Source organism: Aotus nancymaae, unplaced genomic scaffold (genome assembly GCF_030222135.1).
Source record: "Aotus nancymaae isolate 86718 unplaced genomic scaffold, 86718_ANA_hifiasm-v0.15.2.pri h1tg000108l, whole genome shotgun sequence".
NCBI lineage: Eukaryota > Metazoa > Chordata > Mammalia > Primates > Aotidae > Aotus > Aotus nancymaae.
The window spans coordinates 12,625,657-12,649,491 of NW_026988523.1; the positions used below are offsets into that span (position 1 = coordinate 12,625,657).

Sequence of the window (23,835 nt, forward strand, 5' to 3'; positions counted from 1 at the left end):
TGCACTGTTCTTAAAATCGTTCCTGAAACCCTGGATGACAAAGAGACATTTGGAAACCATTAATTACCTTGTCATATTTCACTGATTCCAAATGGAATTTTTTTCATGTTAATATCTCCTATGAATCTTATCATCTGCAGCATCTCACAATTAAATGATGGCACTTTTTTTTCTTAATGTTATTTAAATAATGGTGTTCAGGAGTCGAGGAGGTAATAAGGAGGTTCAAAATACACGGTACCGAATGGAGTAGTGAATGACCAAAGGAATTTGTCTAAGTTGACCCTTAATCAACATGGAGGGTGGGCAGTACCAACCCCCTGCAGTTAAAAATCTGCATGTAACTTGACTCCCCAAAAACTTAACTACTAGTAGCCTACTGTTGACTTGAAGCCCTACCGATAATGTAAATGGTTAACACAAATTTTGTATATGTGTTATACAGTATATTCTTAAAGTAAGCTAGAGAAAAGAAAATGTTACTAAGAAAATCATAAGAAAACGAAAATATATATTCATTAAGTGGAAGTAGATCATAAAGGTCTTCACCCTTGCTGTCTTCACAGTGAATAGGCTGAAGAAGGGCTGGTCTTGCTGTCTCAGGGTTGGCAGACGAGGTGGCAGGTGAGGCAGGCACACTCAGTGTAGCTTTGTAAAAATACACCCTAATTTCTGCCTGACTTGTTTTTTCATTTCTCTAAAAGTTTTTCTAATAGTACCAATCCATCTTCTACCATTTGCTTTAGTTTGGGTGCCCATATCATAGAAGGGTCCATGTAGTAAAAGTCAAAAGCAGTCTTAAATAATCAGAATGCTTCTGCAAGATTGTCTAATGTCAATCTGTTTTCTGGCACTGTTTATTCTACATCTTGTACCTCATCATATCCATCTGGTTTGGAAGCACTCACTTCCATCAAGTCATCTTCTGTTAATTCCTCTGGTGTGGGTTCTATTGGCTCTTGAATTTCTTCAAGATCCGTATCTTAAAATCAACTCTCTGCCCCTGCCCTGCCACATATTTTTGCCATACTCAAAATCTTTCAAGATTTCCTTGATTGGCTCTGTCACAAATCCTGTGAAGTCATATACAACATGTAGACAGTTTTCTCCAGTGGAAATTTATTACTTCAGGCCTGATGGTTTTCACAGCTCTTTCTATAACGATGGCATCTCCAACGGATCCTTCCCGACCTTCAAGATGTTCTATTAGGTTCTCTTTCATAGTGTTGACAATCCTTTCCATAGAGTACCATGTGTAATGAGCCTTAAAGGTCCTTATAACCCCCTGATCTAGAGGCCGAATTAGAGATGTTGTGTTTGGGAGCAAACAGATTGCTTTGATGCCTTCGGTGTTGAATGCACAAGTTTCTGAGTGGCTGGAGAATTGTCTGATATTGAAAGAACTTTAAAAGGCAGTCTCTAACTAGAAAGGTACTTCCTGACTTCAAGGAAAAAGCATCAATGGAACTAATCCAGAAAAAGAGTTCTCATTGTCCAATTTGGGTCTTCCTGCTGTACAACCAAAAGACCAGAAGCTGGTGTTTAACATTTCCCTTCAAGGCACAGTGGTTAGCAGCTTTATAGATAAGTGTAGTGTTGATCATAACCCTGCCTGAATTTGCAGAAAACAACAGAGTTAGCCTATCCCTTCCTGTCTTAAATCCTGGTGCTTGTTTCTCTTCCTTACTAATAAATGTCCTTTGTGGCATTTTTTCTTCTCTCAGAATAGGGCACTTCTGTCTATATTAAAAACCTGTTCATGCAAATAGATATCCTTTCTCCTCAATGATTTTTTTTCTTCTTCAACTTTTAAATTTGGGGTATATGTACAGGATGTGCAGGTTTGCTACATAGGTAAATGTGTGCCATGGTGGTTTATTGCAAAATCTCATTACCTAGGTATTAAGTCCAGCATCCATTAGCTAGCTGTTTCTCCTGATGCTTTCCCTCACCCCACCCAGACAAGGGACCTAGTGTGTGTTGTTTCCCTCCATGTGTCCACGTGTTCTCATCATTCAGCTTCCACTTATAAGCAAGAACATGTGGGATTTGGTTTTCTGTTCCTGCATTAGTTTGCTGAGGATAATGACTTCCAGCTCCATCCATGCCCCTGCAAAGGACATAATCTTGTTCCTTCTTATGGCTTCATAGTATTCCATGGTGTACATATACCACATTTTCTTTATTCAGTCTATCGTTGATGGGTATTTAGGTTGATCCCATGTCTTTGCTATTGTGAATAGTGCTGCAATGAACATAAGCACGCACATAGCTTTATAACAGAATGAGTTATACACCTTTGGGTATATACCCAGTAATGGGACTGCTGAGACAAATGGCACTTCTGCCTCTAGATCTTGTAGGAATTGCCACACTGTCTTCCACAATGGTTGAACCAATTTGCACTCCCACCGACAATGTATATGAGTCATTCCTTTTTTCCCACAATCTCACCAGAATCTGTTGACTTTTTAATAACAGTCATTCTATTAAAAGAAAGATATGAAACGGTATCTCATTGTGGTTTTGATTTGTATTTCTCTAATGATCTACTGATGATGTTGAGCTTTTTTTCATATGCTTATTGGCTGCACGTATGTCTTCTTTTGCAAAGTGTTCATGTCCTTTGCCCACTTTTTAATGGTTTTTTTTTTTTTTCTTATAAATTTGCTTAAGTTCCTGTAGACTCTGGATATTAGACCTTTGTCAGATGGGTAGATTGCAAACATTTTCTCCCATTCTGTAGGCTGTCTGTTCGATCTATTGATAGTTTCTTTTGCTGTGCAGAAGCTCTTTAGTTTAATTAGATCCCATTTGCAAATTCTGGCTTTTTTGTAATTGCTTTGGCATTTTTGTCCTGAAATCTTTGCCCATGCCTACGTCCTGAATAGTACTGCCTAGATTTTGTTCTGTTACTTCAATAATATTTTTTATGGCATCTAAGAACTCATCTGTTGCCTGTTGGTGAGAAGAAGCTGTTTCTCCTATTATCATGACCTTTCTAAAGTCAAACCTCCTTCTAAACTTATCAAACCATCCTTTGCTGGCATTACATTTTCCAGGTATAGATCCTTTACCTTCCTTTTGCTTTAAGTTATCAAAGAATCACTTTGCTTTTTCTCAAATCATAGCAGAGTCTGTAAGTATGCCTTTTCTACAGCAATAACTGCACCCACAAAAAAGTTGAACTTACAATATGATATCAAAAGATATTGCACAAAAAGTGCAAGGTTCTTGTACTTGCCAGTGTAGCTACAGTGATGGCTCACGAATTCCCTTTTCTTTTCCTTTTTTTTGAGATGGAGTCTCACTCTTTCACCCAGGCTGCAGTGCAGGAGCATGATCTTGGCTTACTGCAACCTCTGCCTCCTGGGTTCAAGCAATTCTCCTGCCTCTGCCTTCCAAGCAGCTGGGATTACACCACCAGGCACAGCTAATTTTTGTATTTTTTTTTTTTTGTAGAGACAGGGCTTCACCATGCTGGCCACGCTGGTCTCGAACTCCTGACCTCAGGTGATCCACCTGTCTTGGCCTCCCAAGGTGCTCCCAAGGCATTCCTGTGAGTCACTACACCCAGCCCATCCCTTTCTTTTTTATAGTAGTCCTTAATTCTGAATTAATTTATCTTGAAATAGCAGACAATCACAGCGACAGACCTCACTCTACAATACATATCAAGCAATTCAACTACTGCTGCTGCTGCTTCTACTGCTTCTTCTCCTTCCTCTTCTTCTCCTTCCTCCTCTTCTTCTTCCTCCTTTTTTTTTTTTTTTGAGATGGAGTGTCACACTGTTGCCCAGGCTGGAGTGCAGTGGCATGATCTCGGCTCACTGCAACCTCCACATCCCTGGTTCAAGCAATTCCCCTGTCTCAGCCTCCCAAGTAGCTGGAATTACAGGTGCATACCACCACACCTGGCTAACTTTTTTGCATTTTTAGTAGAGATGGGGTTTCATCATGTTTGTCAGGCTGGTCTCGAATTCCTGACCTCGTGATCCGTCTGCCTTGGTCTCCCAAAGTGCTGGGATTACAGGCGTGAGCCACCGTGCCCAGCCTCAACTTTTTCTCATAATGTCATGAGTTTTCTCTGCTTTTTGGAAGCACTTTCAGCATCACTAGTGATCTAGTGATACTTCATATGGGTCTCATGGCGTTATTCAAGGTGCTAAACACAATGATAAAATACTCAAAAACCACGAGATCACTATGCATTCATGCCATATCTTTTTCTTAATTTTTTGGATAGTTTTAGGCTATGCAATTCATCTGCAAGTGTTTTCAAATTGTTGCAAATCTCCAAAAAAGTTTTCAATATATTTATTGAAAAAAATCAATGCATAACTGGACCCACACACTCAAAACTCGTGTTTTTTAGGCACAAATTGTATTTTGAATTACAATCCCTGTACTCACAGTGCCATACCTGCAACTGGTTTCAGACAGTTACAGACACCAACCAGTTAGTATTCCCCCTTCCTGTTACATGATAATGGCAACATCTTCTTCTGCCGTGTAACTATTTTTAAACTGGATTATATTAATTTATGCAAGGTACTTAGATCTAGGTTTAGAAAATTCTTTTATTTTTCCTCTGAAGTAAATGAATTGAACCAAAGAAAATTCATAAAGTATTCAAATTGAAAGTTCCATTTGTTATACTATTTATGCTGATAAGAAGCCCTTCAAATAAAACTACATACATTTTCATTATTCTTCTCACAATCTTTCAATAAAGTATTGACAAAGGAAAAATCAATGACCCAGATATTTCTTATACATAATTAGTTATAATGGAGAAGTTACGTTACTTAACCATAATTTATAAAGACACCATTTACTAAAAATGCATTTTCACCCCTTAACTTTAAACAAAGTTGATTGAAAATTTCCGATACTTTAAATGCCAATAAGATAAAACGTAGTTCAGTTCTGATCAATCTCTGGAAAATCAGTGGCCATATCAGAAAAAGCACAGATTCACTTTCCTAAAAGTCTCTACAGAGCTGAGTTACATTCTCAATCATTAAGGTAAGTCTAAAATCAGTAAGACTATTGGTCCAAAGGAAATATCATCATCTGTATATTGATAAATGAAAGACCAAAGTCTCAAATTTTACCAGTGAAGTACATTTTTTAAAACATTAAACGGAAAAGAAATTTTATTTAAAAAATTTTAACTGAAGATACTTACCACATTAAATAGTAACAACTATCAGACTCATTTCATTAATTAGAGATTATAATAATTCCTCAAACATTGCCAGAGCCAGTATAGCACAGTAATTAAGAGCAGAGTTACTATGTGACCCTGGGCAAGTAAGCTAACTTCTCTGAATTTCAGTTTCCTTTCCTGTAAAACAAGAATACTAATAGCATCTATATTTAATATGGTCATCCTAAAGATTAAGAGAATAGATATAGTATGGATACTATACTAGCATATAATGAATGGCATATAATGGTCAATGGCATATTCATATAATGAATAGCATATAATGGCCAATGAATATTAACTGTCATCATTATTAAGAATTTAGGATATGTTGTAAGCTGGGGATCATTCTTCATACCCTACATAAGTGTCAATTAATCTAATAAATATTAATTAGACCTTCAAGGAAAAAAAATAAGCCAATGTGGTTGGAACAGAGCGAACAAGGAGGTGAGAGGAAAACTGGCATTAGATGAGATGGTAAGGGGCTCTGTTCACATTATTTGTAATACATATTCTGCTTAATACTGTAATGGATATGGTATACCCATAACCTCTATATATCTTTATATATGCATACATACACACACCAAACTTTGTAAATAAGAATTTCATAGGTGACTACATAAAGGATATGGGAAAGAGAGAAAGAAAAATTAGATGGGGTAGACGGGAAAGAGAGTAAAACAGGAAAAAGAAAGAGGAGAAGAAAAAAGAAGAAAAGAAAGAAAGAGGAAGAGAAGATGATGGTTTTAGTTGATGAATGACCCTTGCTTCAGAGAGGGCTAGATTTGTGTATATGCTTGGTTGGCATGATGACACTGAGCACACTGGAGGTAAATGAAGCACGCTAGAAAAGGGTGAATATGAGAGCCAGGAGACTTTTACAACAGTTACTGTTTATGTCAAGACCCACGTGTCCCAGGGGACCCATTTTCACATAATCTATAATTATCTCTTCGCTTTAATCGCCTTGTCATTCCTGAGGCTCTCATGGGCACTGGAAGAGGAAAAGCTCATTAACTAAGCCTTTTCTCCTCTCTCCAGCCACCCATGGCTTTTAATTGCTTGGTGTGTTATTATCTAGGAGTGCAACTGGAATCATTTTCATAAGAAAGGGAGGTAGAGAGGAGGAAGGCAGCCATGAGTCCCTGAGGTATGCACCAAAGACAAACCTTTGCTTTCTCAATTATTTATGCCAGCTGAGGTTTTACAGGCTGAATAAATCCATAACTCAAGTTCATTCTGAGCAGTCAGATTCTCCAGGGGGAGTTGCCCACTTGCCTATACACACTTGTGTAGTCCTCAAAGAATAACCAGAATGTAACAAGACATATGTCATCCAATTTATCACCTATCACCAAGGTGTTAACACAATGTTGATCACAGGCAACATGGTGAAATAGGCAAGTATTGCACCACCACCAGCCAAACAGACTGGGGGAAGCTTTTTGGTGCTAAAGGCACTAGTGTCATTAGGATAGCGGCGTCCCAGAATGACTTGGCCTGTTAAATGCATAAAAAGCTGAATATTCATTTTTTAAAACACAAATATGTATAACACATACTCTGGAAGCTTAAGAATCTTTAAGTAGATTTGTTAAAAACAGGCTGCAATCTAACAATGTGAAGTTTTGAATAAATAAATGGAATTTTATACCATCTGATTTTAGAAGTAATTTACAATAAAACTATGTATGTTACAGCTTTTTCTCCAATCATATCTCCTTCAGGAAAATTTTAGAGTATAATTTATGTGTGACAGACTTTTATGCTACTTCCAAGCTAGTTCATATTTCACCAAGAATACAAAATTAAAGCATAAAAAAATCACTTTCATTCTAATTTTTTATACTTATATTCTTCCATTTATAATCAGGACTAGAGAGCAGCCAATGAAAAGATACTTGGGAAACATTTTCAAAATCCGTTATTGTTTAAAAATGGAAACTTTATAAGTCAATGATGAAAGCATCTCTTTGAAATTCTACAGGCTTTTGTGTCTGACCACAAGCAGCGACCTCTGGTATTTTCTGCCAAAACACTTCATTTGTCTCACAGAACAACTAATCAATTCCAGAGCCCATCAATCATTTCAGTTGTATACTAGGTCTGGTCTTGCTTAGAGAAGGTCCAGATGGCTGTCTGTGTAAGTGGAATTAATAAAATTCTAATAGATTACATGACATCAAACTACAAAATATAACAGGGAGGACCAAATCTTATTGTAGGGTGGTGTGGGTACTGTTCAATCTTCATTTACTGTATTTTTAATTCTTGCTCTAATTTCTCAGTTTATATGCAAACTTCTAGATCAAACCTTTGAAGCGTACAAGTAACCAGAAGCAATTTCTTGTATATGTAGTGCAGAACCATTTCACTCTACAAACCCCTATGCTTATTAACCAGCGCTTTTTCTGCCCATCTGCAGTATAAATGAAAAACACAGTTGATGTCAAAACTAGAGAACTCCCTGTTGTAAGATTTGTTACTCTCTTGTTTCCATAGTTCTAAAAGCACTGGCTCTCCCTTCCTTGTATTCCATTTTCTTTTGCAAAAGCAAACAACTTGTATTTAATTATATAACCAGAATGCCATGATATTTTAGCTCCTAACATTAGCTCCTTGCTCCTCTGTAGGGACTTCCTCTGCTGAGTAAAAATACTATTATAAAAACTAACAGTTACATAGTAGCTTATTTTATACCAGATCCTCTTCTAGGATGCCTGTGTATGCATTCACATAATCTGCTAAGTACCAAGTGAGACAAGTACTATAATCATCCCCATTTTACAGGTAAGTAACTGCCCAATATCACACAGCTGGTAAGTGATGGAACTGGCATTTGAATGGCAGTGGTTTGGCTCCATAATGTTTTGTACTTAATTAGAATCAGCCTACTACACCCCCTCAATTATATTACAGAACAATTAACTAGCTTCAGAATGAGAAACTGATATCAGAGCTCTGCGATATTAACAGAGAGATCTGAACCTCTGACATTATATTGATACTTTCCATGACAGAGTGGAAAGCAGAAAGCAAGCTCAGAATTGGCCCCAGTGGCCCCTGGCTCAAGAACATTTACCTTAAAACTAAAGCTCATAACTCATCAACTATTATATAATATACATTCATCAGAAAAGCTGCCACAACAATAGAACCCAAACTTAACCAAATGAATTTATTAGATACTGAATTGTCTAATCTTCACAAATGTAAAAAATCTGGAGTTTATAAAGTATCAAAACAAACCTTCAAAATACACTATTTTATGTCCTTTTTAAAAACAATGGTACTACAGAAAAAAATTTTTGCTTTTATCCAAGTCCACCATTTGATGCTTCTAAAACTCTAAAACCTAGTTAATTTCACCTCAGCTGAACATAATTCTCCCAAGAAATTGCAATTAACATCAATCAAAGCACAACTTTCTCTTAAAAAAATAAGACACCAGACATTGTATTTCACCAAAATACAAGCATGATTTGACTACATAACTTCAAGAAATAGACCATTTTCATTGTTGCAACTGCATTCTGATACTTAAGAAACCACAGGGGCTAGACCTGGCCCTTCACTGGAATAATCCAACATTTCCGTACATAACAATTTTCATTATGGCCTAATTTGTTACAATGGAATTCTATTACACTATAAAAAGAACTCTCTCAATACAAGAATATAATTAGTTGCTGTAATTTCTGATCTGCTGTAGCAGTAACAAAATTACTGTGTTTGTAATACTTAAAAGGCTTTCAGGGGCTTGTTCACATTGTTTCTTACTCTTTCTTAACAGTATGTTCAGAATATGAAGATTCAGATATCCTTAAGACCAATACTTAATGAAGACTTCATGAAAAAAAGGCTAAGTCTAACCAGTTTTGCCCACAGCGAAGGTTCATATTTCATTCAATTAATAATATTTATTAAATATATTTTCATAAAAATGCCAAAAGTAGTAAGAAAATATTATTCAAAAGTGAAGATGCTGAGAAGCACAAATATTCACAATGTATTGTGTCATTACAGATTCAATAAAAGTGTGTTGAGCTGAATTAAAATCTCTAAAAAAATAAACTATATTATTCTTTGTCATTGTTTATCACAGTCAAAATTCTAAATATTGATTTAAATCTAAGAGTCACTTCACTAGCAATCGGGTGGGGGATAAAGGAAGGAAGATTAACCCTTCCAACACAGTTTAACTCTTTAACTCTATCTCAGGATTTCTACTCTCACTACAACTGGAGTACATTTGATTTGCTTCATGTTCTGTAAAGCTACTGTGATCAGTCATGTCATCAGACATTCTAAAAGAAACTGTATTCAGTATGTCATTTTGAGTCTGGGTGCCCTTAAGAAAAATGGCATACAAAATAAAGATCATTATTATTTATAGATAAGTGATTGATATTGTTAGAAACTTAAGCTTAGTGATTTTTTTTTTAAGGAAAGTCAAGAAACTATCTGAACTTATTTATCAAACTAGGAAAGAAAAATAGCCTATACATTTTTTTTTGCTTAAGGGAAAGGTGAGGATGGGCATATCACAGAGGAACCAAACCAGCAGCTCTCTGTTTTACCATAGGGTTATTAGGCTAACCCTATATAAGCAATAGTCACTAAACTATCAGCTCTTTAAAAGCAGCAGCTGTAGCTACCTCCCAAGTTCTGAGCACTTTCACTGAACATCTACTAAGTTTGGGGGTTTTCCTCAGATAGTGAGAATGCAAAGATGGGTAAAATATGATCCTCACTCTCAAAAGCTAAAAGCTAAAACATTTCTAAGTGTACAGTTCAGTAGTGTTAAGTATATTCACACTGTTGTGTAATCTCCATAACTTTATCATCTTGCAAAACTGAAACTCCGTCCCTATTAAACAACTTCCCATTTCCCCTACCCGCTAGCTCCTGGCAACCACCATTTTGCTCTCTCTCTGATTTTTGACTACTTTGTGTTTCTGTGAGTTTGACTACTCTAAATACCTCATGTAAGTATAATCACAAAGTGTGTTCTTGTGACTGGCTTATTTCACTTAGCATAATGTCCTCAAGGTCCAAAATTTCCTTCCTTTATAAGGCTGAATAATATTCCATTGTATATACTACATTTTGTTTATACATTCATTTATCAACAGATGATTCCACCTATTGGCTACTGTACAGAGTGCTGCTATGAACGTGGGTGTGCAAATATGTCTTTGAGATTCTGCTTTGTTTTGTACATTCCCAGAAGCAGAATTGGTGGATCATATGGTAATTCTATTTTAACTTTCTGAGGAAACTTCAGTTTTCCACAGTGGCTGTATCATTTTATATTCCAAAATGACTTTTAATTTGGAGCAAATTAAATTAACTTTTAATTAAACAAATTATAAAAATTAAAATCTGTAAAAGAAATAGTATTTTGAGGAAAATTAACAGAAAAATCCTTAGCTTTAGATTGAGACACAAAATCTTGCCCCGCCAACTACTTATGTAGGGAAAAGTTATTATTAGACACTGATGAAAAGCAATTATTATCACTTATTCACACACTTATCTGGCACTGATTCAGACATTTAATTGATTTTAAAGATTATACACCTAAAAAATTATTTCCTGTCATTTATTGTCCTGCTTGCAAATACCACCAAATCAGTTTCATGTTAAGAATGCTTCACAAATTGAAGATTTCAAAATTAAAAATATATAGTACATATATACATAAGCACATGCAAACACACACACACATATACATGCATATATGTTCCAATTATCAAAGATCAGAAGACAAATTACCTGATGGTTTCTTCATGATATAGAGAACTAATAACTGGCCCACCAAAACCAGTATTTGTTTCTTTTCCTTTCTTCTCTGGTACCTGTGGGAAGGGAAAAAAAAAAAATGTGAAAAAAAAAGACAAATGGGTTAAAACAATGTGTATTTAAATTAGTTACAAAATGTTATTTTGCCAAGAAAGACTAAGGATTTTACCCTCAACCATTTCTTCAAACCCTAGTAAAAATTTTACGGGGATAACAGAAAGGCAAAAGGACTCTCAGGTCATCACAGGAGGGACTGGGTACCTGCTGGCAATCTAAGGTATTCCAGTACAATCTTCTGGAGCCACCAAAAAACAATTCTCCTAGCAAAATCATATCTAAATTTATAAAATTAAAGTTCCCAAATAAGAAATAAGCTACATTATAGTAAAAGTTCAAACTGAATTATAAAGAAAATGTTTTTAGGTTTAAAAAAAGGAAGGAGAAAAGGTAGAAGACGGATAGAAAAGGAGGTTTAGATCGCAAATAAAAGAAAAAAAGAAGCAAACTGCACAGAAATACTTTCTAAACTCAAGGATTCAATGGGTCTTGCCCCTCTATGTTGTTCTCAAAACACAAGAATAACTGATTTAGTAATAAGATTCTTCTAAAACATGTAATGTGGAAGCAATGAACCTGGATGATACTGTCTGTAGGGATCAAAGTGCAACCTCTGCAAAATCCCATGTATTGACAGCTTTTAGGTCAGGACACCCTGCAAAAGTCAAAACTCCCTGTTATTAATAGTTTCCTCTTATACAGGCATAGATTAGTATTCTGCCAAAGGACCCCTCTGCAGATCTCTGAAACTGTTAATAAAGGATCATCCTCTCTGGTATTCAGCCCTGCAAATTTTAGTCCCAATTGGTGAGACTGCCAAGCCATTTTGAGTTCCCCCTCCTTGCAGCCTGGAAAATGGTGCCAGGTAATAAACAGAGGCACCTGTAAGGCACAGCCTGTTTGTTTCCCTGATTTTGTAACTTTACACTGCTTATAATACAATCTCTGAAAATTACTGTTTTATCCAGTAATTTTAGTCATGCATCTGGTTTTCTTCTTGTTTTTGGCAAAAGGGTAAATCCCGTCCCTATTACTCCACCATTCCCAGGAACAGAAGTCCTACAAACATTAACTTTAAACCCAGCATAATAGTCTTTGTAGTAATGTAATATAATTTACTTAAGCATTATCTGACAGTTGTATATTAAGCTATTTTCATTTTTTCACTCATAAACAGACATAATGAATATCTTTAAGTATAAGAAATAAAGCCAGGCACAGTGGTTCTCACCTGTAATCCCAGCACTTTGGGAGGCTGAGGCGGGCAGATCGCCTGAGGTCAGGAGTTCAAGACCAGCCTGGCCAACATGGCAAAACCCTATCTCTACTAAAACTACAAAAATTATTCGTGCATGGTGGCAGGCACCTGTAATCCCAGCTACTTGGAAGGCTGAGGCAGAAGAATTGCTTGAACCCAGAGGCAGAGGTTGCAGTGAGCTGAGATTGCACCACCGTACTCCAGACTGGACGACAGAGCAAGATTCCATCTCTTAAAAACAAACAAACAAACAAACAAACAAAACAAAACAAGAAATAAAGTACTTTTTTTTTTTTTTTTTTTTTGAGACGGAGTTTCGCTCTTGTTACCCAGGCTGGAGTGCAATGGTGCGATCTCGGCTCACCGCAACCTCCGCCTCCTGGGTTCAGGCAATTCTCCTGCCTCAGCCTCCTGAGTAGCTGGGATTACAGGCACGCGCCACCATGCCCAGCTAATTTTTTGTATTTTTAGTAGAGACGGGGTTTCACCATGTTGACCAGGATGGTCTCGATCTCTTGACCTCGTGATCCACCCGCCTCGGCCTCCCAAAGTGCTGGGATTACAGGCGTGAGCCACCGCGCCCAGCCCAATAAAGTACTTTTAATTAAAATGTTTAGGAAAAAACCTGTCCCCATAATTTGATTATGATATATTCTAAATACACTCCCCTTTCCTGGGACTAGTTCCTCTTTCTAAAGCAACTCCACAAATACACGTTAGAATGCTGGTCAGAATGTTTTGTTGGGCGGGGGGGGGAACTATATCTTAGGCAGAAATAATATTTTATAAATAACCTACCATTATCAGATTGAATCCAGAATAACGATGCTAAAGATTCGTTAGTGTTTCTTTCCATCCACTTCATCTACCAGAGCGGGTAAACTCTGGCTACTTTACCCTCTTCTACTCCAGTGAAATTTCTCTCACAGAGGCTTAGAAGTTTATACCATTTCTCTCTACTCAAAATCCATTAAGTCACTTTTATGTTGCATCAGCAATTAAATAGAGTCCAATTTGGCAGCCAACAGGATAAAATTTGCCAGTTCTTACATTGCCTGAGACTCTATTAGTTGAAACACTAAAATGCTCCTTCACTCAAAAGAGAAAGGATAAGTTATTGGCTACTTGATTCAGACTCCACCTTAGTCAGTGTTTTAGAGTCAATGTTTAAAACCATGTGAAACTTTTTCTTCTATTTGAAAAAGTATTCTTAAGATTATCAGGCTAATCTATGCAAAGAGGTTTCTTGCTTCTGTGTGCTACTTTTTTTGGATTTGTTTTACTGGTTTAATTCATTAGTAGTATAACTGTCGAACTCTGGGAAAATTAATCAACTTCTTTTCCTGAGTTTCCTCATTTGTAAAAATGGGAATAACAGTACCTATTTCATATGGTTGTTTTAAGGACATAAATTTATACATAAATAGAACAGTAATCAGTGCAAAGTGACCATTATGTAAGTATTAGCTAATACAATAATTATTATTGCCCAAAACATGGCCATTTCTCCAAAGTAAAAGTGTTTCAGCAATATAGATACAAGATGTTGTGATGTGAGAACTTAAAATATTGACCCATGAGTCTTTACCTAATAGCTCTAAACTTCTGGTTCTCCTGATAAAACAACAAATCCCCCAAACTATCATAAAAACTAACATACCTCATTATAAGAAAAAGAGAAAGAAAACTAGTACTTAAGGAATATCTTTCATGTACTTATATTATCCAATTTCCACTTCAAAACAAGTCTATAAAGCTGATATTATCACTGTATTTTATTTAAGATATCCTCAATTATAAGAAGCACCATTATTTTCTGTAATGTGCAGAAAGAAAAAACATAGCCAGTTAAATATAATACATCATTTTCAGATTCATGTAGATTTCAAAAATATTAAAAACTGAATAAATATCTGCCTTAGACTTGGCCAGGCATGGTGGCTCATGCCTTTAATTCCAGCACTTTGAAAAGCTGAGGCAGGAGGATCACTTAAGCTAAGGAGTTCAACACCAGCCTGGACAACATGGTGAGACTCTGTCTCTACAAAAGAAGGAAATAAACAAAAAACAAAAAAGATGTGATGAAACATAAATACATACTCATTTTACAAATTCAAAAACTGAAAGGAGGTGAAGTATGCCACGTAAGTGGCAGAATTGGGATTCACACCAAGATCCTTTGATATTCCAAGCCTGTGTTCTTTCTATTAAATTATACCACTTCTCCAAGCTATTTTGGAAGCCATTATTAAACAATGACAATATTCTAAATTAAAATGTTGTCTGTTTCTTAAGTGTATTTTTTTTTTTTTTTGAGATGGGGTCTCACTCTGTCACCCAGGCTGGAGTGTAGTGGGTAATCTTGGCTCATTCAACTTCTGCCTCCCAGGCTCAAGCAATCCCCTTCCACCTCAGCCCCACCAGCAGCTGAGACGACAGGCAAGCATCACCATACCCGGATAATTTTGTTTGTTTGTTTGGTAGAGACAGGGTTTTACCATGTTGCCCAAGCCGGTCTTAAACTCTTGGGCTCAAGTGATCCATCCACCTCCACCTTCCCTAAGTGCTGGGATTACAGGTGTGAGCCACCATGCCCAGCCTTAAGTGTACTTTTTAAATGTTTACATAAAGTACTTCATTAGTTCAAAGAGAAAACTTTAAAATTAAATACTCTGAAGCCAAATTATTCTGATAAATTATGCATAATTTAGTTGACAGACTAATACTACAATTCTAAACCCTTAAAAAAGGAACACTATTCTAATAATCTTTTAAAATATGCAATTGTTTTTTCCTGAAACATGAATAGCTATCATTTCAACATAGAAAAGTAAGAATATTGGAGGATCCAAGATGGCCGCTTAGGAGGAAGTCGGGATTGCAGCTCCGAGAGAAGGCGCAGAGGGTGAGTGGACGCCGCATTTCCAGACGGATTTTTACTGCGCACAGACCAGGAGATTCACAGGAGGAGAAGCCCCACGGGTCGCCAGCACCGCTCAGTCTACGCCCTGGGGCGGGGGGCAGTGGCTTCTTATGCAGAGCGAGAGAGACAGAGTTCCCTCTGAGCCAGAAAGGGGAGCTGAAGCAGGGAGCCAAGCCAGGAGACCCCCGGGCAAGGACGCGCCACGAATCTCAGAGCCGCTGCTTCGGCTGACGCAGCGGCACACAGGGCAGCGGATTTTAACTGCCCACAGACCAGGAGATTCACAGGCGGAGAAGCGCCTCGGGTTCCCAGCGCCGCTGGTTGGACCAGAGCAGCCGCTCGGCCTACACCGGGGGCGGGGAGCAGCGGCTCCTTGAGCAAAGTAAACGAGACTGTGTCCCCTCTGGGCCAGCAAGGGGAGCTGAGGCAAGGAGGCAAGCCAAGAGATTACCGGGCAAAGAGGGCCCCTCTGGAAACACGGCTGAACCCAGGACGGTCCAGCTCTGTGGGGGAGGGGCGTCCTCCATCGGGAAACACCCTGCAGTTCCCGGGGCAATTTGCCGTAACCAAGACAACCCGCCACTACAGAGACTTCATCACTACAGGGGCGGGCCAGCATAGCGGAAGCAGTTCTAACTACACCCATATAAACAGGACTGCAGGGAAGCTCACACGGAAGCTGGGCGGAGCCCACAGCAGCTCAGCGAAGCCTCTGCAGGCTGAGTGTGACTAGACTGCCACCTTGTGGGCAGGGAAAACGGTAGCAACACAGCTGAAAAGCATAAAGCGCTAACCCCCTGGGCCAGAACACCTGGGGGGAAGAAAAGGGGGTTTATGAGTTCAGCTGCTGCAGACTTAAAATTACCAACATCAGAAAGACAGCAACTACAAAGTCAATAGGCGGATACATCCACAAAGATGGGAAGAAACCAGCGCAAAAAGGATGAAAACACCCAAAACCAGAACACCTCTCCTCCTACAAGGCAGCATAACTCCTCACCAGCACGGGAACAAGACTGGACAGAGAATGAGTGTGATGAAATGACAGAATCAGCTTTCAGAAAATGGATAATAAGAAACTTCTGTGAGCTAAAAGAACATGTTCTAGCCCAATGCAAAGAAACTAAGAACCTTGAAAAAAGACTTGATGAAATGCTAACGAGAATGGACAACTTAGAGAGGAATATGAGTGAATTGATGGAGCTGAAAAACAGAACACGAGAACTTCGTGAAGCATGCACAAGTTTCAACAGCAGAATTGACCAAGCAGAAGAAAGGATATCAGAAGTCGAAGATCAACTCAATGAAATAAAACGAGAAGGGAAGATTAGAGAAAACAAGGTAAAAAGGAATGAACAGAGTCAACAAGAAATATGGGACTACGTGAAAAGACCTAATCTACTTTTGATAGGTGTACCTGAATGTGACGAAGAGAATGCATCCAAACTGGAAAATACTCTTCAGGATATTATCCAGGAAAACTTCCCCAACCTAGCAAGGCAGGCCAATATTCAAGTCCAGGAAATACAGAGAACACCACAAAGATATTCCTCTAGAAGAGCAACCCCAAGGCACATAATCATCAGATTCACCAGGGTTGAAATGAAGGAGAAAATACTAAGGGCAGCCAGAGAGAAAGGTCGGGTTACCCACAAAGGGAAACCCATCAGACTCACAGCAGCTCTCTCAGCAGAAACCCTACAGGCCAGAAGAGACTGGGGGCCGATATTCAACATCCTTAAAGAAAAGAACTTTCAACCCAGAATTTCATATCCAGCCAAACTAAGCTTCATAAGTGAAGGAAAAATAAAATCCTTTGTGAACAAGCAAGTACTCACAGATTTCATCACCACCAGACCAGCTTTACAAAAGCTCCTGAAGGAGACACTACACATAGAAAAAAACAACCAGCACCAGCCATTCCAAAAACGCACGAAATGGTAAAGAGCAGCAACACAATGAAGAATCTGCATCAACCAATGGGCAAAACAGCCAGCTAGCATCAAAATGACAGGAGCAAACTCACACATAACAATATTAACCCTAAATGTAAATGTACTAAATGCCCCAATCAAAAGACACAGACTGGCAAATTGGATAAAAAGCCAAAACCCATCAGTGTGCTGTATCCAGGAAACCCACCTCACATCCAAGGATACACAAAGGCTCAAAATAAAGGGATGGAGGAAGATTTACCAAGCAAATGGAGAGCAAAAAAAAGCAGGAGTTGCAATTCTCATCTCTGATAAAACAGACTTTAAAGCAACAAAGATCAAAAGAGACAAAGAAGGACATTACATAATGGTAAAAGGATCAATGCAACAAGAAGAGCTAACGATCCTAAATATATATGCACCTAATACAGGGGCACCCAGATACATAAGACAAGTTCTTAAAGACTTGAAAAGAGACTTAGACTCCCACACATTAATAGTGGGAGACTTCAACACACCATTGTCAATATTAGACAGATCAACGAGACAGAAAATTAATAAGGATATCCAGGACTTGAACTCAAACCTGGAACAAGCAAACCTAATAGACATTTACAGAACTCTCCACCCCAAATCCACAGAATATACATTCTTCTCAGCACCACATCACACCTACTCTAAAATTGACCACATAATTGGAAGTAAATCACTCCTCAGCAAATGCAAAAGAACGGAAACCATAATAAACAGTCTCTCAGACCACAGTGCAATCAAGTTAGAACTCAGAATTCAGAAGCCAACCCAGAACCGCACAGCCTCATGGAAATTGAACAAGTTTCTCCTGAATGTTGACTGGATAAACACTGAAATGAAGGCAGAAATAAAGATGTTCTTCGAAACCAATGAGAACGAAGATACCACATACCAGAATCTCTGGGACACATTTAAAGCAGTCTCTAGAGGAAAATATATAGCAATAAGTGCCCACATGAGAAGAAAGGAGAGAACTAAAATTGACACCCTATCATCAAAATTGAAAGAGCTAGAGGAGCAAGATCAAAAAAACTCAAAACCTAGCAGAAGACAAGAAATAACTAAGATCAAAGCAGAATTGAAGGAGATAGAGACACGAAAAACCCTACAAAAAATCAATAAATCCAGGAGCTGGTTTTTTGAAAAGATCAACAAAATAGACAGACCACTAGCCAGACTAATAAAAAAGAAAAGAGAGAATAACCAAATAGATGCAATAAAAAATGATAAAGGGGATGTCACCACAGATGCCACAGAAATTCAAACCATCATCAGAGATTATTACAAACAACTCTATGCACATAAATTAGAAAAGCTGGAAGAAATGGATAAATTCCTGGACAGTAGCCTCCTCCCAGGCCTAAACCAGGAAGAAGTCGAAACCCTGAATAGACCAATAACAAGGTCTGAAGTCGAGGCAGCAATTAAGAGCCTACCACCCAAAAAAAGCCCAGGCCCAGATGGTTTCACAGCTGAATTCTACCAGACATACAAAGAGGAACTGGTACCATTCCTACTGAAACTATTCCAAATAATCCAAAAAGAGGGAATCCTTCCCAAATCATTTTATGAGACCAACATCACCCTAATACCAAAACCCAGCAGAGACTCAACAAGAAAAGAAAACTACAGGCCAATATCCATGATGAACATAGATGCAAAAATCTTCAATAAAATACTGGCAAGCCGATTACAACAGCACATCAAAAAGCTTATCCACCATGATCAAGTAGGATTCATCCCGGGGATGCAAGGCTGGTTCAATATACGCAAGTCTATAAATGTAATTCACCACATAAACAGAACCAAAAACAAAAACCACATGATTATCTCAATTGATGCAGAGAAGGCCTTCAACAAAATTCAACAGCCCTTTATGCTAAAAACTCTCAATAAACTAGGTATCGACGAAACGTATCTCAAAATAATAAAAGCTATTTATGACAAACTGACAGCCAATATCATACTGAATGGGCAAAAACTGGAAGCATTCCCTTTGAAATCTGGCACTAGACAAGGATGCCCTCTCTCACCACTCCTATTCAATATAGTACTGGAAGTTCTAGCCAGAGCAATCAGGCAAGAAAAAGAAATAAAGGGTATTCAATTAGGAAAGGAGGAAGTCAAATTGTCTCTATTTGCAGACAACATGATTGTATATCTAGAAGACCCCATGATCTCAGCCCAAAATCTCCTGAAACTGATAAGCAACTTGAGCAAAGTCTCAGGATACAAAATCAATGTGCAAAAATCACAAGCATTCCTATACACCAATAACAGACTTAAAGACAGCCAAATCAAGAACGAACTGCCATTCACAATTGCTACAAAGAGAATAAAATACCTAGGAATACAACTAACAAGGAACGTAAAGGACCTCTTCAAGGAGAACTACAAACCACTGCTCAACGAAATAAGAGAGGACACAAACAGATGGAGAAACGTTCCATGTTCACGGTTAGGAAGAATCAATATCGTGAAAATGGCCATACTGCCCAAAGTAATTTACAGATTCAACGCTATCCCCATCAAGCTACCAATGACCTTCCTCACAGAACTGGAAAAAACCACGTTAAACTTCATATGGAACCAAAAGAGAGCCCGCATAGCCAAGTCAATTCTAAGCAAAAAGAACAAAGCGGGAGGCATCACACTGCCGGATATCAAACTATACTACAAGGCTACAGTTATCAAAACAGCATGGTACTGGTACCAAAACAGAGATATAGACCAATGGAACAGAACAGAGGCATCGGAGGCGACACAACATATCTACAACCACCTGATCTTTGACAAACCTGAAAAAAATAAGCAATGGGGAAAGGATTCCCTGTTCAATAAGTGGTGTTGGGAAAACTGGCTAGCCATAGGCAGAAAGCAGAAACTCGACCCCTTCCTGACACCTTACACTAAAATTGACTCCAGATGGATTAAAGACTTAAACATAAGACGTAACACCATAAAAACACTAGAAGGAAACCTAGGCAAAACCATTCAGGACATAGGCGTAGGCAAGGACTTTATGACCAAAACACCAAAAGCATTGGCAACAAAAGCCAAAATAGACAAATGGGACCTAATCAAACTCCACAGCTTCTGCATGGTAAAAGAAACAGTCAATAGAGTGAATCGGCAACCAACAGAATGGGAAAAAATTTTTGCAGCCTACCCATCTGACAAAGGGCTGATATCCAGAATTTACAATGAGCTAAAAAAGATTTACAAGAAAAAAACAAACAAGCCCATTCAAAAATGGGCAAAGGATATGAACAGATCCTTTACAAAAGAAGACATACATGAGGCCAACAAACATATGAAAAAATGCTCATCATCACTGGTCATTAGAGAAATGCAAATCAAAACTACATTGAGATACCATCTCACGCCAGTTAGAATGGCGATCATTAAAAAATCTGGAGAAAACAGATGCTGGAGAGGATGTGGAGAAATAGGAACACTTTTATACTGTTGGTGGGAGTGTAAATTAGTTCAACCACTGTGGAAGACAGTGTGGCGATTCCTCAAGGACCTAGAAATAGAAATTCCATTTGACCCAGCAATCCCATTACTGGGCATATATCCAAAGGATTATAAATCGTTCTACTATAAGGACACATGCACACGAATGTTCATAGCAGCACAGTTTACAATAGCAAAGACCTGGAACCAACCCAAATGCCCATCGATGATAGACCGGACAGGAAAAATGTGGCACATATACACCATGGAATATTATGCAGCCATTAAAAACGAGGAGTTCACATCCTTCGTAGGGACATGGATGAACCTGGAAACCATCATTCTCAGCAAACTGACACAAGAACACAAAATCAAACACCACATGTTCTCACTCATAGGCGGGTGTTGAACAAGGAGAACACATGGACACAGGGAGGGGAGCACTATACACGGGGGTCTGTTGGGGGGGGGATAGCGGGGGGGTGGGGAGTTGGGGAGGGATAGCATGGGGAGAAATGCCAGATATAGATGAAGGGGAGGGAGGCAGCAAATCATACTGCCACGTATGCACCTATGCAACAACCTTGCATGTTTTTCACATGTACCCCAAAACCTAAAATGCAATTAAAAAAAAAAAAAATTCACATATAAATTCAAATATTTATGAAAAAAAAAAAACAAAAAAAAAAACAATTCTCCCTAAGTTAGTTCAGATACTTAAACCTATCAGGTTTGATGGCATCCTTATTCTCTTTTACTTGACCATTTTGTCAAATTAAAAGGACTTAATAAACACTACTTTAACTCATCTGAAGGTTTTTAACAATGACTATATGGTCACATCCTCAAGGGATACTTGCTTTAGCAGCTAAGCATTTTTAATCAGACTTTAATATTCAAAGGCCTTCTCAGCTTTCTCTTTTACCATCTGGAAATGAGAATTGTTTGTATCTTCCAGACCTGCAAGTACTGAATTTCTGTGCTCTCTTAATTTCCTTTCAAATTAAATAATTAAATTCCTTTTCTGCTTGCAAATAAAAAAAAAAAAAAAAGAAAAGTAAGAATATTGATTTCATCTCATCTACCATTTGTCACTAGCCGCATTAAAAAGAAAACTTTACTATGAAAACATTGTTGGCTGCTACTTAGTAACATTTATAAAATTTTTAAGAAAGGGAAACTCCATAAATGCACATTTTTAACCTGTTTCTCTTAATATTACAAACACACAAGGCCGGGCACAGTGGCTCATGCCTTAATCCCAAATCCCAGTACTTTGGGAGGCCAAGGCGGGTGGATCACCTGAGGTCAGGAGTTGGAAACCAATCTGGCCAACAAAGTGAAACCCCATCTCTACTGAAAAAAACAATACAAAAATTAGCCGGGCATGGTGGCGGATGCTTGTAGTCCCAGCTACTCGGGAGGCTGAGGTAGGAGAATCGCTTGAAGCTGGGAGGTAGAGGTTGCAGTCAGCCAAGATCGGGCCATTGCACTCCAGCCTGGGTGACAAAAGTAAAACTCCGTTTCAAAAACAAAAAATCACAAACACACAGCAGTATTTTTAAAAATCATCTCCTAAAATCTTTAAGAAAACAGACATTTAGCCAGGTGCAATCTCACGCCTATGATCCTAGAACTTGGAAGGCTAACGCGGGCAGATCACCTGAGGTTAGGAGTTTGAGACCAGCCTGGCCAACATGGTGAAACCTCATCTCTACTAAAAATACAAAAATTAGCCAGGCATGGTGGTACACACCTGTAATCCCAGCTACTTGGGAGGCTGAGGCAGGAGAATTGCTCGAGAATTACTGGGAGGCAGAGGTTGCAGTGAGCTGAGATCACCCATGGAACTCCAGCCTGAGTGATAGAATGAGACTCCATCTCAAAAACAAAGTAACAAAAAAAAACACAGACATTTATAAAAATGTCAATTGTCTAGAAACATTGCATAAATGCTTAAATTGGCATTGGACAATAATTTTTAAATAAAAGCAGTGAGAACAGATATTATATGTGCAAGTATTTTATCGAATCCTCCAAATTTCAGCCTTTCCTAACGTTGTTATATATATACTACGTACACTAGCTAACACATTTTTAAAAGATGAAAAGACTGAAGAACGCTTTTTTTAACCAAACACTTTATACCACAAAAATATGAGATAATTTTTACTATAATTAATATGATCAACAGAACTCCAAAGATTCCCTCATTGTCCACCAAGTAAATGTTATACTTTGTAACAACAAAACAAAAATGGTAAATTGCTTTCTACCACCCCACAATGGAATTTAAGAATAAATGTTATATTACTCTTATCTGTTTCCTGGCTTTCGTCAATTGTTTTGGTTCTAGAGTACTTTAAAACTAAGGTGCAATATGTAAGTAACTTACATTTGTTAGTATTTTTACTCAATTTAACACTGTTTTTAAATGGCTATCATGGAAAATTACCTTCAGGTTATTATGACTAATTTTCTAGAAATGTAACCCTGATCACAATTTAGTTTTCTTTAGAAAATTATTCTAAATATAGTATTTATCATAGCTGTTCAGAAATTAAAACTTTTGTTAGATTTTAAACCCCAAAGGAAACAATAAAACATCAAAAGATTCAAATATTTAAACCAGCATTTCTGCGTCTCAAAAATAAACAGGAAAAGAAGAAACTGTATTTTAAGCAAACAAAACAAATGGTTACTATTTCTATAATATATCTAAATGATCTCATTTGTAAAAAAAAAAAAAAATTAAGACTAAACGGATAAACAAACCATGATTATAAGTAGGCAACAATTAGACACTTGAAGTTACCCACAGGTTTAAGGTTCTATTCACATACACTAATAATGTTACACCAATACTTGGGAAAATGTTTGATATCCCTTAATAATTTACAAAATGCAAATTAAAGCAACAATGAGCAATGAATTTTTAACTATATTAGGATAAATAAGGTAGTAAAATTATAGTGAACTAGGTACTAAAAAGTTAATGGTCCTAATCATCTTGTAAAGCATATGGCAATCCTACCAAGACCCATAAAAATATTAAGCACACTTTAATTATTTTCACCAATAATACAACTTCTGGATATTATAAGAAAAACATACAATCCTGAACTATTGCAACTTGGTATGAGATTCA

The 23,835-nt window shown here is 37.7% G+C and overlaps 1 protein-coding gene across 2 annotated transcripts in view; it reads right to left on the reverse strand.

Annotated features, from left to right (window-relative positions):
* Positions 1-23,835, reverse strand: part of ACBD6 (acyl-CoA binding domain containing 6) — a 199,516-nt gene that overhangs the window by 118,941 nt on the left and 56,740 nt on the right. For both annotated transcript variants that reach the window (XM_012444598.2, XM_064370379.1), the window contains one exon: positions 10,997-11,079. In XM_012444598.2, coding sequence (XP_012300021.1) covers positions 10,997-11,079 — 83 coding nt within the window. The remainder of the gene's footprint in view (positions 1-10,996; positions 11,080-23,835) is intronic.